This window comes from Dama dama, chromosome 30 (assembly GCF_033118175.1).
Source record: "Dama dama isolate Ldn47 chromosome 30, ASM3311817v1, whole genome shotgun sequence".
Lineage (NCBI taxonomy): Eukaryota > Metazoa > Chordata > Mammalia > Artiodactyla > Cervidae > Dama > Dama dama.
The window spans coordinates 27830786-27844247 of NC_083710.1; the positions used below are offsets into that span (position 1 = coordinate 27830786).

A 13462-nucleotide genomic window follows, 5' to 3' on the forward strand; every position below is an offset into this window, starting at 1 on the left:
GGGCCTTTTTAGACGAAATACTGAAAAGGATTCTTTAAAACTCAGCTTACATTTATTTACAAGCAAATATGTAAATTATTGTATATCTTTCCGATGCATTAATGAACAGTATTTCTATATGTATATTGTGGGTGTTGTTCAGTCGCTAAGTTGTGTCTGACTCTTTGCAACCCCGTGGACTGTAGCCCATCAGAATCCTCTGTCTACGGGGATTTCCCAGGCAAGAATACTGGAAAGTGTTAGTTGCTCAGTCATGTCTGAGTCTTTGTGACTCCATGGCTCCTGTGTCCATGGGATTTCCCAGACAAGAATACTGGAGTCAGTTGCCTTTTCCTTCTCCAGGGGATCTTCCCGACTCAGAGATCGAACCCACGTCTCCTGCATTGACAGGCAGATTCTTTACCACTGAGCCACCAGGGAAGCCTTCTTAAATGTGTATAAATATATATATATATATATATATATATATATATATATATTTCTTCTTTTTAATGTGTATACTTTGCATTTTGAAAACGCTTCAGTTGAGCATCTCACTGTCATCATGCCGGGACCATACAACCCTAATAGTGAACTTATTCATCTAGTACTTTGTCTTTTGTGCATTTGACCTGTACTTTCTCCCTCATACTTGGGTTCTTCCTGTATGTCCCCTGAGTTGAATATCTGAGTAGGTTGAGTAAGTGCTTCTATGTGTTTTCCCCCCCTCAGAAGTGTCTTATTCCTCTGACTCTAAATCCTCCTCACCTGCTGTACAATATAAAAATCATACCAATACACACGATCCCCAATTCAAACAAAAATAACTCTGTGCATTTTTATTGATATTTTTATTGCTACAGCAGGATAGTTCCTTGAGCTCAATCACCATGCCTGTCAAGGGCTGAAAAAAAAAAAAAAAAACATTATCTCTTACTGTCTCTTGAAGGTCTCACTAGACATAAAAACAGAATTGGCATTTTTGAGTATTATTCACTTCCATCAACCTCGAAAAGGCACAGAATTTACTCTATTTGGACATTTACTTTAAAACTCTCTCTTACTTTAAAAATAACTCCTAAAACATCTCTGAGTGGGGGAAAGGACAGATATTATTAGCTGATTAGTCAGCTAAGGACACTGAGGCACAGAGATGCTAAGCAATTTTCCGATGATCTCATTGCTGAAGACAAGATAACAAAGGTTTCCACCCTGGCCATCTGACCCCCAAGTAGTAGCCTCTTTAAAGTATATAATATACAGCAGTGTCTCTCCCTTTGTCTCATCTTTAAGTTTTTAATTTCTCACTCTTTTTACTTTCATTAATATTCAAATTTCCTTTAAAATTTTAACAGTAACATATAAGTTTTTATGAAAGAAGAAAGAGCCAATGCAAAAGTTATGGAAAGGAATAAAAGACGAAAAATGAAAAATCTTTGCTAAGGGGTCAACATGGTGCCAGTCATGTTTCTTTACAGTTTTCCTTAATTTTTCTTACCAGGATCTGAAAATCAGCAGAATTGAACTCATTTTTATCTTTAAAAGAAGAACAATCAAAGTTTTACTCCTGTTTCTCAGAGCTGTATCTTAACAGATGAATTTGTTAAAAAAAAAAAAAAAAAGAAAGACTCTCATATACATAAAGTTTCAAGCTGTATCAGACAGTGGATGACTTTAGCAGGATGAAGAATTTGGAAGAGAAGGAAAGAGTGTCTCTGCCCGCCTCTGAGAACATATCCAACAAGAATTTTCCTACTCAGCCTTTCAGATTTTCTTCTCTGCCTTATATTTGATAGTTTGGATCACTTCCAGTCCATAGTCAAACCTCAGACATGATCCATCTCACCTTCCTCCATTTTAACCGTGTGTGTGGTGATATAATATTATCTGAATCAAAAGCAATCCTAAAAATCATCTAATTGCTTTATTTTGAACTCATCTCAAAAAATATTGAGTTCTAAATATTTCATCTCTTCAAGTGATTTGTATATGCTAAGTTAATTAGAAGCTGAAAGGAATAACAACAAAATCCAACTAGTACACTTTGTGTCAGAACAACTGAACCAGTGGCTGCCAATTCTGGCTGTTTATTATTATTTCTTGGGAGAATATTAATTTATTTATTTTCTAGGGTGGTAGTCTGGCTATCTGTCCTTTTTAAAAGCTCTTCAGTTCATTCTAATGTACAGTTAGGGTCAATAAGCACTAATCTAGACATTTCATATAACAGTATTTTACAGCCCAGGTTAACTGGAGAAAGGTTACAATATTTTTTCCCTATATAATTATAAAACCCTCACATTTTTAAAGGGTCAGCATTGAATATATAGTTAAGCTAAAAATCAATTCTTAGGACTTTAGTGATTATAGCCAAAATATTTTCATTTGCTACCTCCTGGATTTGTTATTTTGTCAATAAAATCTCAAAGGAATTAGTTGAGGCTGAACAAACTCTGAAGGAAATTTATCTCCTTTACAGTTGCAAAAAATGGTTGCAACCACTAGAGTTCGGGTAGTTAAATCTGCAATATGATACACAAACACTAAAGTTACCCAGTTTAGAATTCGATATCTTGATTTCAAAAATACTTTCTAAATTTTCTTCCATCATTAAAACCCATGTCCTTTCAGAAAGTTCAAAGCCATTTCCTGCCTGGGTGGATAGGTGTTTTACACGCTATTTAGTCCAAGCTTCAAAATTCTAAAAAGAACTGTAATCCAGGAGTATGGAAGGTTAAAGCACTATCAGCATGATGATTTTCTGATGATTTTCAAAAAATAAAATGGGAAATGAAGCTACTAGGTATATAGTTCTTCCACATACATTATCTGATTTCACCACTGTTTAGAGGATTCTGTAGGCATTTCTAGGTCTACCAGAAGTCCCAGGGCCTAATGCTATTCTCCCATTGCCACAAGTATTTTTATCCTCTTGTCATTGAGGGGTGTTGTCTATGAGCCCTCTTCTGATGTTTGGACTGGCTTGTGACACTTTCAATCATTGTTATTGTGACTGAACATCGTCACACGTGTTCAGAGTCAGCTCATTAAAAACCATGCATGTTAGTTGAATCACGGAGCTATCGTGTACAAAGTCTAACTACTCTGAGGCCACCACAAACTGGAGAAGTCATGGGGAGATGCTCCAGCTGACAGTGCCAGCTGAGCTCAGCCTTCCAGCCCACCTTGCCAACGTGCTTGACCTCCAAGTGAAGACACCATCTTGGCAATAGAGCCTCCTTCAGCAGGAGGTGTTTCGGGTGGCAGCTGGCGGCCACTGACCAGCCATTCTGCCCTCCCCAGCTGAAGCTGCCAACAGCACAGCAGGATGGATCTTCATTGTGCACAGTGAGAATCCCCGGACCCAGAGAAGTCCCCTGCTATTTTATCCCTCTAAGCTCAGAACGGTGTGTTGGGCAGAGTTAGATAACTGGAACTCTCAGAGAAATTAACTGAGCTCCCTCCCTTCAATTGGGGTTTTGCCAAAGCAGAAATGCCCCAAATGTGGGTCAATTTGGGCAAATGATTTGTTCATTCATTATACCCATTAACCTTTGGGTATAAATCTTGTAAGATTAAGGGGAGAAAAGGTGTAAAAAAAAGCTGGGGAAAAAGTCACTGCTGCATGGTAAAAATATGTGCTGATAGGTGCTTAAATATAATTGAAAACATAATCTGTCTTAAAATTAAAATTCCCCAAATACTGTATGGATGTGAGAGTTGGACTATAAAGAAAGCTGAGCGCTGAAGAATTGATGCTTTTGAACTGTGGTGTTGGAGAAGACTCTTGAGAGTCCCTTGGACTGCAAGGAGATCCAACCAGTCCATCCTGAAGGAGATCAGTCCTGAATATTCATTGGAAGGACTGATGCTGAAGCTGAAACTCCAATACTTTGACCACCTGAAGCGAAGAACTGACTCCTTGGAAAAGACCCTGATGCTGGGAAAGATTGAAGGCAGGAGGAGCAGAGGATGACAGAGGATGAGATGATTGAATGGCATCACTGACTCAATGGACATGAGTTTGAGTAAACTCTGGGAGTTGGTGATGCACAGGGAGGCTTGGTGTGCTGCAGTCCATGGGGTTGCAAGGAGTCAGATACAACTGAGCGACTGAGCTGGACTGACTGAAATACTCTCAGACTGAAGAAATATTAATTTACAGCCTCTATTTTTTTTTTACTGCTTGGCTATTAAAGTTTCTGTACCAGCACTATCAACTCCCACCCAAAGTAAGGTTTCTCTCCCACATTGTACTTTGTGTGTGAATTCCAAACACTGCTGATGTACATCAACATATTCACTATAATAAATAGCTACTATTGTTATTTTTAAGATCCCCTGGAGAAGGAGTGGCAACCCACTCCAGTATTCTTGCCTGGAGAATCCCATGGACAGAGAAACCTGGCGGGCTACAGTCCATGGGGCCACAAAGAGTAGGACACAACTGAGCAACTGAGGGTGCACAAACACACACACATGCATATTTAAGACTTTGCCTGAAAAATTCCGTGGACTAGGAGCCTGGTGGGCTATAGTCCATGGGGTCTGGACACTACTAAGCACACACACTTACTTAAACTGAAAATGACTTGCTACTGGTAAAAAGTGTGTAAGTATGAGTGTGTCTATGAAAATGAAAAGCAGACTTAATCAAAAATTCTTTTCTCATTTAAGGTAAAAGCTTCTATCAACTACTATAAGCCCTTTTTTTTTTATCCAAATAAAAACCATAGAATTAATCTCTATGTCCACTTGAATGACTTTTCTCTCCAGAACTCTTTCTAATAGTCATCTTTTTTTGCTGTTCATTATATCCTGGGAGGCTATTATATCCAAACCCTTGTGTAGGTTGTACATGTAGATATAATCTTAGGTCCTAAGACTTGTCTAATTCCATTTTTTCCATAAGTACAGGTATCTCTAGGAACAAGAATAAAAAAGAATTTGGGACATTTGTTTAAACAAGGAGAATAGGAGGTCTTTTCCATTTCTGTACCCCCACAATGCTCACACAGTACCCCAAGATTAGTTTGCACATAAGAGAATTGTAGTGAGTAAAAACCTTCTCCAATGCACACATTTAGAGAAGTGACATTTTTGAGTAAATTTGAACAAGGAAAGTGGGAAACCTCATGATATAGGGGGAGAGAAAGAAGAATCTCCAATAGTAAAAATGCTCAATCTCTGCAATTAGAAAGTTATCATTCAAGATTGATATCTGGAGAAGTGGAGAAAATCAGTTTATTTTACAACAGCCTCAATCTTTGAGGCTAGCAGACAGATTATAGTTGAAAAATGAGAAGTAGGGACTTCCCTCATGGTCCAATGGTTAAGAATTCTGCTTGCAACGCAGGGGGCTCGGGTCCAATCCCTGTTGCATAGCTAAGATTCCACATGCCTCAGAGCAACTGAGCCCACATACCATGACTAGAAAGTCCAGGAACTACAACTGGTCACAATGAAAGATCCCGCATGACCCAACGAAGACCCCACTTGCTGCAACTAAGATGTGACACAGCCAAACAAATAAATGAATACTTAAAAAAAGAGAGAGAAAGGGATCTGAGAAGTAACTCGACTTTGGTTGTTTTCCTGGAAGAAGTACAAGAAACTTCTCAGGTATGGAGAGAGGAAGAGAATATAGACAATGCATTACAAACACTGGACACAGAAGTTGAGGATTTGAGGACAATGTCAACCTGGACAAATAAATGCAGGAGCTATCAGCAGACAGAGGGCTAAGTATGAGGCCTGAGAATATTTCTTTCTCAGAGGGACAAAAGGAGGTGATAAACAGATTATCGTGAATGATGGTGTTAGCATAATTCAGACCATTCTTTTAGGAGAATTCATATGCTAGACAGGACATTGAAATTCTAGCACTTTAAGGGATGGACATCTACAGAGTTCTTTCATCAGCAGTTATCCATTCCTTCATCTCACAATCTGATCTGAAAGGATATTAGAAGTTATCTGTAAGTGGGAGACAGATGATGACTAGGGTCTTAACTGCCTCTGAAACGAGGACTTAGCCCAAATCTCAGTGAGAGAAAAGATGAAAGGCACCTGTCAACAGCATCAAGCAGGCAAGAAACATGAGGAGGAACCAATAGTTGAAAATAAACTGCAGAATTGATCATTTCCAATCAGTTAACTGACCTAGAAAAGTCCATCACAATTCCTTATCCTTGTCACTAGTCTATGTCAGTGTAGCACAACAACAAAAACTCAGATTAAAACAACAAAGTGATTCATTCTTCAGACATATGCTTTCAAACACAAGACCAGATTTTTCACTTTTTATCTGGATTTGACATCATTTATTGCAGTCAACCTAAATCAGCTTGAAAATATTTTATGTAAGAGATCATTGCTAATCTTTAATTGCCTGGCATTCTGAAATGCACATATATTATTTAAGATTTTTTATGTCAAGTTCATATTAATTATTTTAATCAAAATGTATCTGTGCTCTGGAAACCTATACTGCACTTTCTCCACTAGATGTCTCCAGAGAAATACAAGTAAATACTGGTAATAAGAAGTGTTGCTAATACACTCCCATTTTAAAATTTCAAAAGTTTGGAGCTTAAATAAGGACAAATAGTGAAACACTGGTTACTTAGTATAGGAGTGAAATCTGTCACTGACAGATTTTTAAAGAAAATGAGGGTCTAAGCGCATTTTTAAAAAAAGATAGCACACTGTCCACATTTACCACAGAAAGCCAACTGATTTCTAAATGAATTAACATTAAAGATATGTCATTTAATGCTTTATTTGGGATCCGGTTAAGTCATATCTTTCTTGGAATATGATTTCATTATCTTAAATATGTTTGGCCAGGGCATGCCTGAAGATCTACGGGCAAAGATCTATAGAGGAAGAAATCCACTGGAAGGAATACACTGGGTGGATGGCTGGGGAGGTGACACTTCTTATAGGCTTTACAAGGAGTTAGCCACAAATATCTGCGCCTATAATACCACCCTTCTGACCTCTTTTAAGTTGGCCACTAATGTTCAATTTTATTTTGGCCGTGTGAATGTTTTAATGAGGAAAAAATTGCAAAATTTAATTTTGGGCTTAATTTGAATTCCTTCTACTGTTGGCTGAGTTCAGCATAATCCAATCACTTTAAGAAAACGTTTTCTCTCATTTGAGGGAAGTAACCTCTCTGGAGTCTTTGCCAGAACTTCAGTTTATAAGGCTGCAAATCCAGGTACCAAGAAAGGCTGCACCCTTCACTGGTGAAGGTGCTTGGACACTGAGAATTGGGTCCTCAAGAAAGTGTAGCTTCCTTTTAAGCTAAGGTGCTTCAAAGCTTTAGGGTGTTTTACAAGTAAGTTCTATTACTGGTATTTTACAAATGAGCCAATAGGAAAGAAAAGTAGTACTCAAGAAACATCAAGATTCCACACACAAAAAAATAAAAAGAAAACAAAATGGGATTTTAAATTATTGGATAATTCGATTCAGTTATTGGTCACTCCAGATCATGCAATACCAAGGATATTGTATTTTTAAAAAACCTGCTCTTGGCTTGAGTATCTAGGTTTGTTGAATCCATAGGCCATGTCCAATCCTACAGTGTGCAGAATAAGTTTAATGTTGGTTACATGCTGGTGATAGGGCTTCCCTAGTGTCTCAGACAGTAAAGAATCAGCCTGCAATGCAGGAGACCCGTGTTCCATCCCTGGGTTGGGAAAATTCCCTGGAGAAGGGAATGGCAACCCACTCTAGTACTCTCGCCTGGAGAATCCCATAGACATGGAGAAGTCTGGCAGACCACAGTCCATGGGGTCGCCAAGAGTAGAACACCACTGAGGGATTAACACTTTTCACGTGCTGGTGATAATAAGCACAATACTTTAATCACATCACAGACTCCAGAGGCTACAAGGTCTCACAACGACCCACCTGATAATTTGCAAACTGCTAGTAAATTAGCATCCTGATAGTTAGAAACAAACATCTCTTTCAGACACATTATTTTTCTTTGTTTGCATAATAAATCATTTCTTTTTCTGTAATGACTTACATTTCCAGGTAAAGCTCTGCAACCCTGAAAGTCAGACAAATGCCAAGGTTTCAATTTTCCTCCAGACTGCTAAGAAAATTATGTAGCCAACACAGGGGCAGGATCCTTTCATGAAACAGAAGAATAAGGGTCCTGTGTGGAGAGAAAGCAAGAGATTAACCCTTGGTGACTTCTCTGAAAGGAGAGAATGGCATTGCTCTCAAGATTTTAAAATCTTTTCCCTACAGCTTGGACAATGTTTTCTTCTCATTCTCTGGAACTATCTCCTTCCCTTGCCCTACACCAAGTTGTTGATGAACCACAGTTCCATTATTAGCTTCCTTAAAGCCAGGATGCTGGCTAAAGTAGTTGCTTGGACTTCCTTCCACTATATAATGTCTTATAATATCACACTTCTGGGCTAAGCTCAGCATTTTAAGTTGCAGTGCTTTTTTTTTTACCCTAAATGTTCCTTCTCTTGGAATGTTCTTCAACCTCTAAATTTACATGTAATTTAGATGTACAATCTGGTCCTCATTTTCAAGATCCTCTTTGATGGCATTACTCATCCTGAATGTAAATATTTGTCGAGGGCTAGCATGTGTTGACATCCATGGGACTTTTACAAGTTCCAAATAGAATGCTCAGGATGGCTACATTTAAGACCCAATTATTTAAAACTCTGAAAAGAAAGATTTAAGAACCCTCTTTTTAAAATATGAACATATATCATTCTTCTTACAAAAAGTAAATCTAACTCCTTTCAGAAGAGAACAGTCACCTTTTGAAATATTAATGCCTTTCCATTTTCACAACTTTTTTCATGCAATTATTTGTCCATTTGTACCACTGAAGGAATCAGGATGAATGGAAGCCATTGATTCCAATGGATAAAATTGTGGTCACAGGAACACATACTTCAAAATTGTTCTTGAAAATAATCAATATATTTTCCATTTATAGGCACTGTTAAGAAAGTAGGTAACAACAGAATATTATTAATTTTGCTTTAACACCTATCTTCATAAGTCTATGTGTTATCATTCTGGACCAGATTTAAATAACTCTTTTACTCTTGATACATATTAACCAAGTTTGTATCCTCCACTGAATACCTCAGTCCTTCTCCAATCAAACCCCACTAGATATGAGTAGATTTCAGCTTCATCGCAAAAGTGCTTATTAATAGTTATAGCTGTCTAAAATTAAAAGGGTTGCATTAATTGCAGAGAGCATCTCAGTAAAGAGTGATGACTATTAATATTTACAGTGATGATGTTGGAGAGGTTTCTGTATTCTGAGTTTGATCTGTTTCTCTATAATTCCAAAATTCCACCATTATATCTTAAGATACTCAATCTACATTATAATGCCTCACCAGTCTAGAATTGAAGACTTTTATATAACTATGTTATTAATAATCTAATAGCTAATATATTGATATCAGAACTTATTTTCATAAAAGCCTTTCCATCCTACTCAATAAGCAATTACTGATCACCTACTATTTGTACAACATAAAGGTAATAGAAACCTACTGTATAAAGCAAACCAGTGGCATAAAAATAAAAATTAAAATAATTCCATTCAGAGGAACATAAGTGATAGATTAATTCTCCTTCCCACGAGGCACCAGGGAAAGCATATAACTTACTTCTTACCATCTTCTTTCCAGTTCTCCTTCTGAATTCCTCTTGCATCTTCTATACCTTAATACCAAGGTTTTCAAATTGAAAAGAAGCCTCTAAACATATTTTAGAATTTATTATTTCACTGTATGCTTTCTTAATAAACTAGCCACACATTGCAGAATTATTTCAGTGCCCCAAGACAAAATCCTATAGCAAGCTTAATATAACTCTCCTGGTCCTTGGAACCCTCTCTGGCCCATTCCAGTCCCCCCTAAAAGTCCATCCAATTGGGCAACACAGATTCAGTCTCAGATTTCCCTACATTGCCAGTGGGGAGTCAACTCTGATGGACCATCATAGCAGGAACACTTTGCAACAAGAATGTATTTGAATTACACTTTTACTGTAGGATAATGTGTGACTTATTTATCTGGGGAAACTGCAGTTATTTCAGGTAATTGTTGACTTCTGATGTTCAGATTTCTTTCACCCAAAGCGTTCTGAACATTTGCCATATCATATATGGGGTGGTGAGAGTGGATATTCTCTTGGCTAGGCACTACGTAACATTGAGACTTTAGTTACTCTTGATAAAACAGAAGCAGCAGAATTCCGGCAATGCCCCTGTTTCTTAACACAGATTGCATTATTCCCTTTACGTTAGATTGGTAATAGTGGTTTCCAAAAGGGCATGCTTTTGCCCTGTGGTTACCAATGGATGTGCTGACTAGAGATGGTCAACATCATGCCCTGTGTGAAAGGAAAAACACAACAGAGCAACACATGGTTTTCCTTTGCTGCTTCATTTCAGCAGTGAGGGACACTTGCCAGAACTGGATGTGTGTTAACTCTATCTATGCCTTGACATCTGAAAGAAGAAGTGAAACGGGAGGTATCCCCACAGTTTAGTGAAAATATGATCCCTCCTACATGTTTCATCATCAAGTTAAAATTCGAATCTCATACTCTGTGAAAGTTTGTATCTAGACAACGTTTGTTTTTAATCAGTAGTCATTACTGCCTTGTGGTTATCAGACTTAGATCTACCTTTGCTTACTGGTGAAAAATAATAACCTTTCAGTTTGGCTGTGAACTGAATATGACAAGATGTGATAAGATCCAATCAAGCTCTCATTGAGCACGGGGACAGGGACTCTGAAAGGTATGGATGACAGAATGATCCTTAACATCTAAACAAAATCATTTCCCATAAAAACCCTCTAAATTACAAGCGAATAAGATGGAAATAAGAACCTGAAATGAGTCAGGAAGTAAAATAAAGAGAAAGATAAATCATACAAAAATAAATGTCTTTTGGAGCATGAGAAGAAAAAAGAGGCTCAGTGTACTCAGTAAACACAACTGACAAAAGCGGATTTTAGCTGGCAACTTGAAGTTGCTGATGCCTTTTGGAGAGAGTTCAGATTCCCAGGTTGATACAGAGCTCCCTCCCAGAACTCTGACATGTATATAAACTCTGAGCTCTCCAAAGCCCACTGCCAGTTCTCTTCATGAACTAACTGCAACGGAGAGACTAAAGATGATTCCTTTCTTACCAGTATTCTCTCTGTTCCTGCTGCTGGTTGTTAACTCTGCAAATGCCAATGGTCACTATGACAAGATCTTGGCTCACAGCCGTATCAGGGGACGGGATCAGGGGTAAGTCAGTGGTTTGATTTTATAAACCTTTCCCCACCCCCACCCCCCTTAGCTTGTTGTATGTATATTTCTACAAAAAGTTTCTTATTTATAACTCAGGGTTTTTTTCCTACTTATTTGTAATAAGAAAAAGGAACAAATGAGTAATCTGTGGTTTATGTACATGTCTTAAACTTTAAGAATTACTGTCCAAATAATTTGTGTATAATTGCTTTTTTTATGAAACATTGCAAGATTTTAGCCTAATTAACAACATTTAACAGGGCATTTCTTTATTTCCCTCTAAATTTCCAGAATGAGGTTTTCAAAATTAAAGAATCTGTAGCTAGAGGCTCTCATTACATAAACAGCTTTGAAATACTTCACATTATGTTACGGAAAATTTCATTTATGTATGAAAATTAAACAATATATAATGTAACAAGTTTTCTGAAGTTTTTTGAAGCATTTAAGAATGCTTTTAAATTTTGCATTCTGTAAAATTTGTAATAACTTGATTTCGTAGAAAAAACTACAACTGAGTTTCTTAAAGTTATCAGACAATTTAGTAACTTAACCAAGCATTTACTATTAATTTTTGAAATGGATCGCGGCACTGCTGCCTATGTCTCAGAGGAATTTTTCATCATGCTTCCAAGTTCCCTTGCCTTACAGAGCAAATAAGACTCGCATCTCTTTAATGGAGAAAAACACTTAAAATTCTGGCAGAGAATGTTTTAATCTAATTACTTCCAGGCAAAGAAATAAATTTTCCTTTGGGCAGCCATATTATTTAAGTTAATCTTAGCATTCACTTACTTCTGATTGCTTACCTAGAAAATTACAGAGTACAGTATCTTGGGACTTAGTAAAACTTGTCTATTTTGCTGTCTGATCTGTCATTGTTCCAGGGCCCTGAAGCCACTCCCATGCCCTAAGTTGAGTACATGTTTGGTTTAAAAGGCTCAGGGCATTACCTACTATTAAAAGTAATCAGAAACATATTGTTAAAATCTATTTACTTCTGAAATACTGGCATTGTATTCCCAGAGGTGTACAATTTCCTCTCTGTCTCTCACAGTTAGTTTTTGTAATGACTCAGTAGGATTGGATCAAGAATGAGATCTGTCCATGACTAGAGTCACATCTTTGAAAATCTAAGCCACATATTAACTTTTTCTTTTTCTTTCTTTGTTTTTAACCACCTGACCTACAGATTTGAAAAGCTATTTGTTTATGTTATGACATTAACGCTCTTTCCTTACTTCTGTCTCCCAGTCCAAATGTCTGTGCCCTTCAACAGATTTTGGGCACCAAAAAGAAATACTTCAGTACCTGCAGGAACTGGTATCAAGGTGCCATCTGTGGGAAAAAAACGTAAGTCTCCTCTTTTCTTTAATGTGCCACTTCCAAAGACAACACTGCAATGCCCATGGCTTTCTTTGGACAGAAAGACACATTGTTCTGAAAATACTCTCCAAAATTGGGAGCTTAAAAAAAAATGGATCACTGTGAATAAAGAAATTTCCCCTGCATTTCTCCCTGTATTCAGAAAACTAACTTTATTCCTGAATCTATGGCACTGGCCGTGTGACCTGCTATAGAATCACTAATAGTTTGACTACGTCGTTTCTACTCCTGGTTTGGCCTCTTTTATCTTAGGGCTTCCTGGTGGCCCAGTTGGCAAAGAATCTGCCTGTGATATAGGAGACCTAGGTTTGATCCCTGGGTCAGGAAGATCCCCTGGAAAAGGAAATGGCCACTGGCCATGTGACTTGGTATAGAATTGCTGAGAGTTTGAATGGAATCACTGAGAGTTTGACTACGTCATTTCTCCTCCTAGTTTGGCTTCTTTTATTTTGGGCAAGTCAATTAACCTCAGTGTCTCAGTTTTCTCATTTTATTAAAAAAATGGGCCAGAGGATCAGATTGATCTGAAAAGTCAGGATTTTAAGGTAAGATTGTTTGCCTCCAGTCATTTAGAAATTATCTAAAATACTCCACTTTACCCCAGAGTTTTCATCAAAGATTAAAGTTGAAAAAGATTCAAGTTTTATCTTTTCATTTAATCCAGTCACTCCATCCCAAGCTGTCAGATTCTCGGAGTCTCCAAAGGTGATAATGGAAGCCCACCACTATTTCTACTATTTCAATAACCAAAAAAGATGATTACTCCTCATCTTTTAACCTG

General features: G+C 37.5%; 1 protein-coding gene and 1 long non-coding RNA gene across 7 annotated transcripts in view; one reads left to right on the forward strand and one right to left on the reverse strand.

The window, feature by feature from the left end:
* Positions 1–798: 798 nt before the first annotated feature.
* Positions 799–8946, reverse strand: LOC133049318 (uncharacterized). The gene is made up of 3 exons (XR_009691292.1): positions 8784–8946; positions 8024–8155; positions 799–883 (listed from the first exon to the last, which is right to left on the reverse strand). It is a non-coding gene; the product is annotated as an uncharacterized LOC133049318 (long non-coding RNA).
* A 2165-nt stretch (positions 8947–11111) lies between these two features.
* POSTN (periostin) overlaps positions 11112–13462 on the forward strand; it is a 35054-nt gene continuing 32703 nt past the window's right edge. For 5 of the 6 annotated variants that reach the window (XM_061133547.1, XM_061133549.1, XM_061133548.1 and 2 more), the window contains exons 1-2: positions 11112–11292; positions 12550–12648. In XM_061133547.1, the coding sequence (XP_060989530.1) occupies positions 11174–11292; positions 12550–12648 (218 nt within the window). In that variant the 5' untranslated portion in view covers positions 11112–11173. The remainder of the gene's footprint in view (positions 11293–12549; positions 12649–13462) is intronic. The other variant, XM_061133550.1, reaches the window with a different exon arrangement.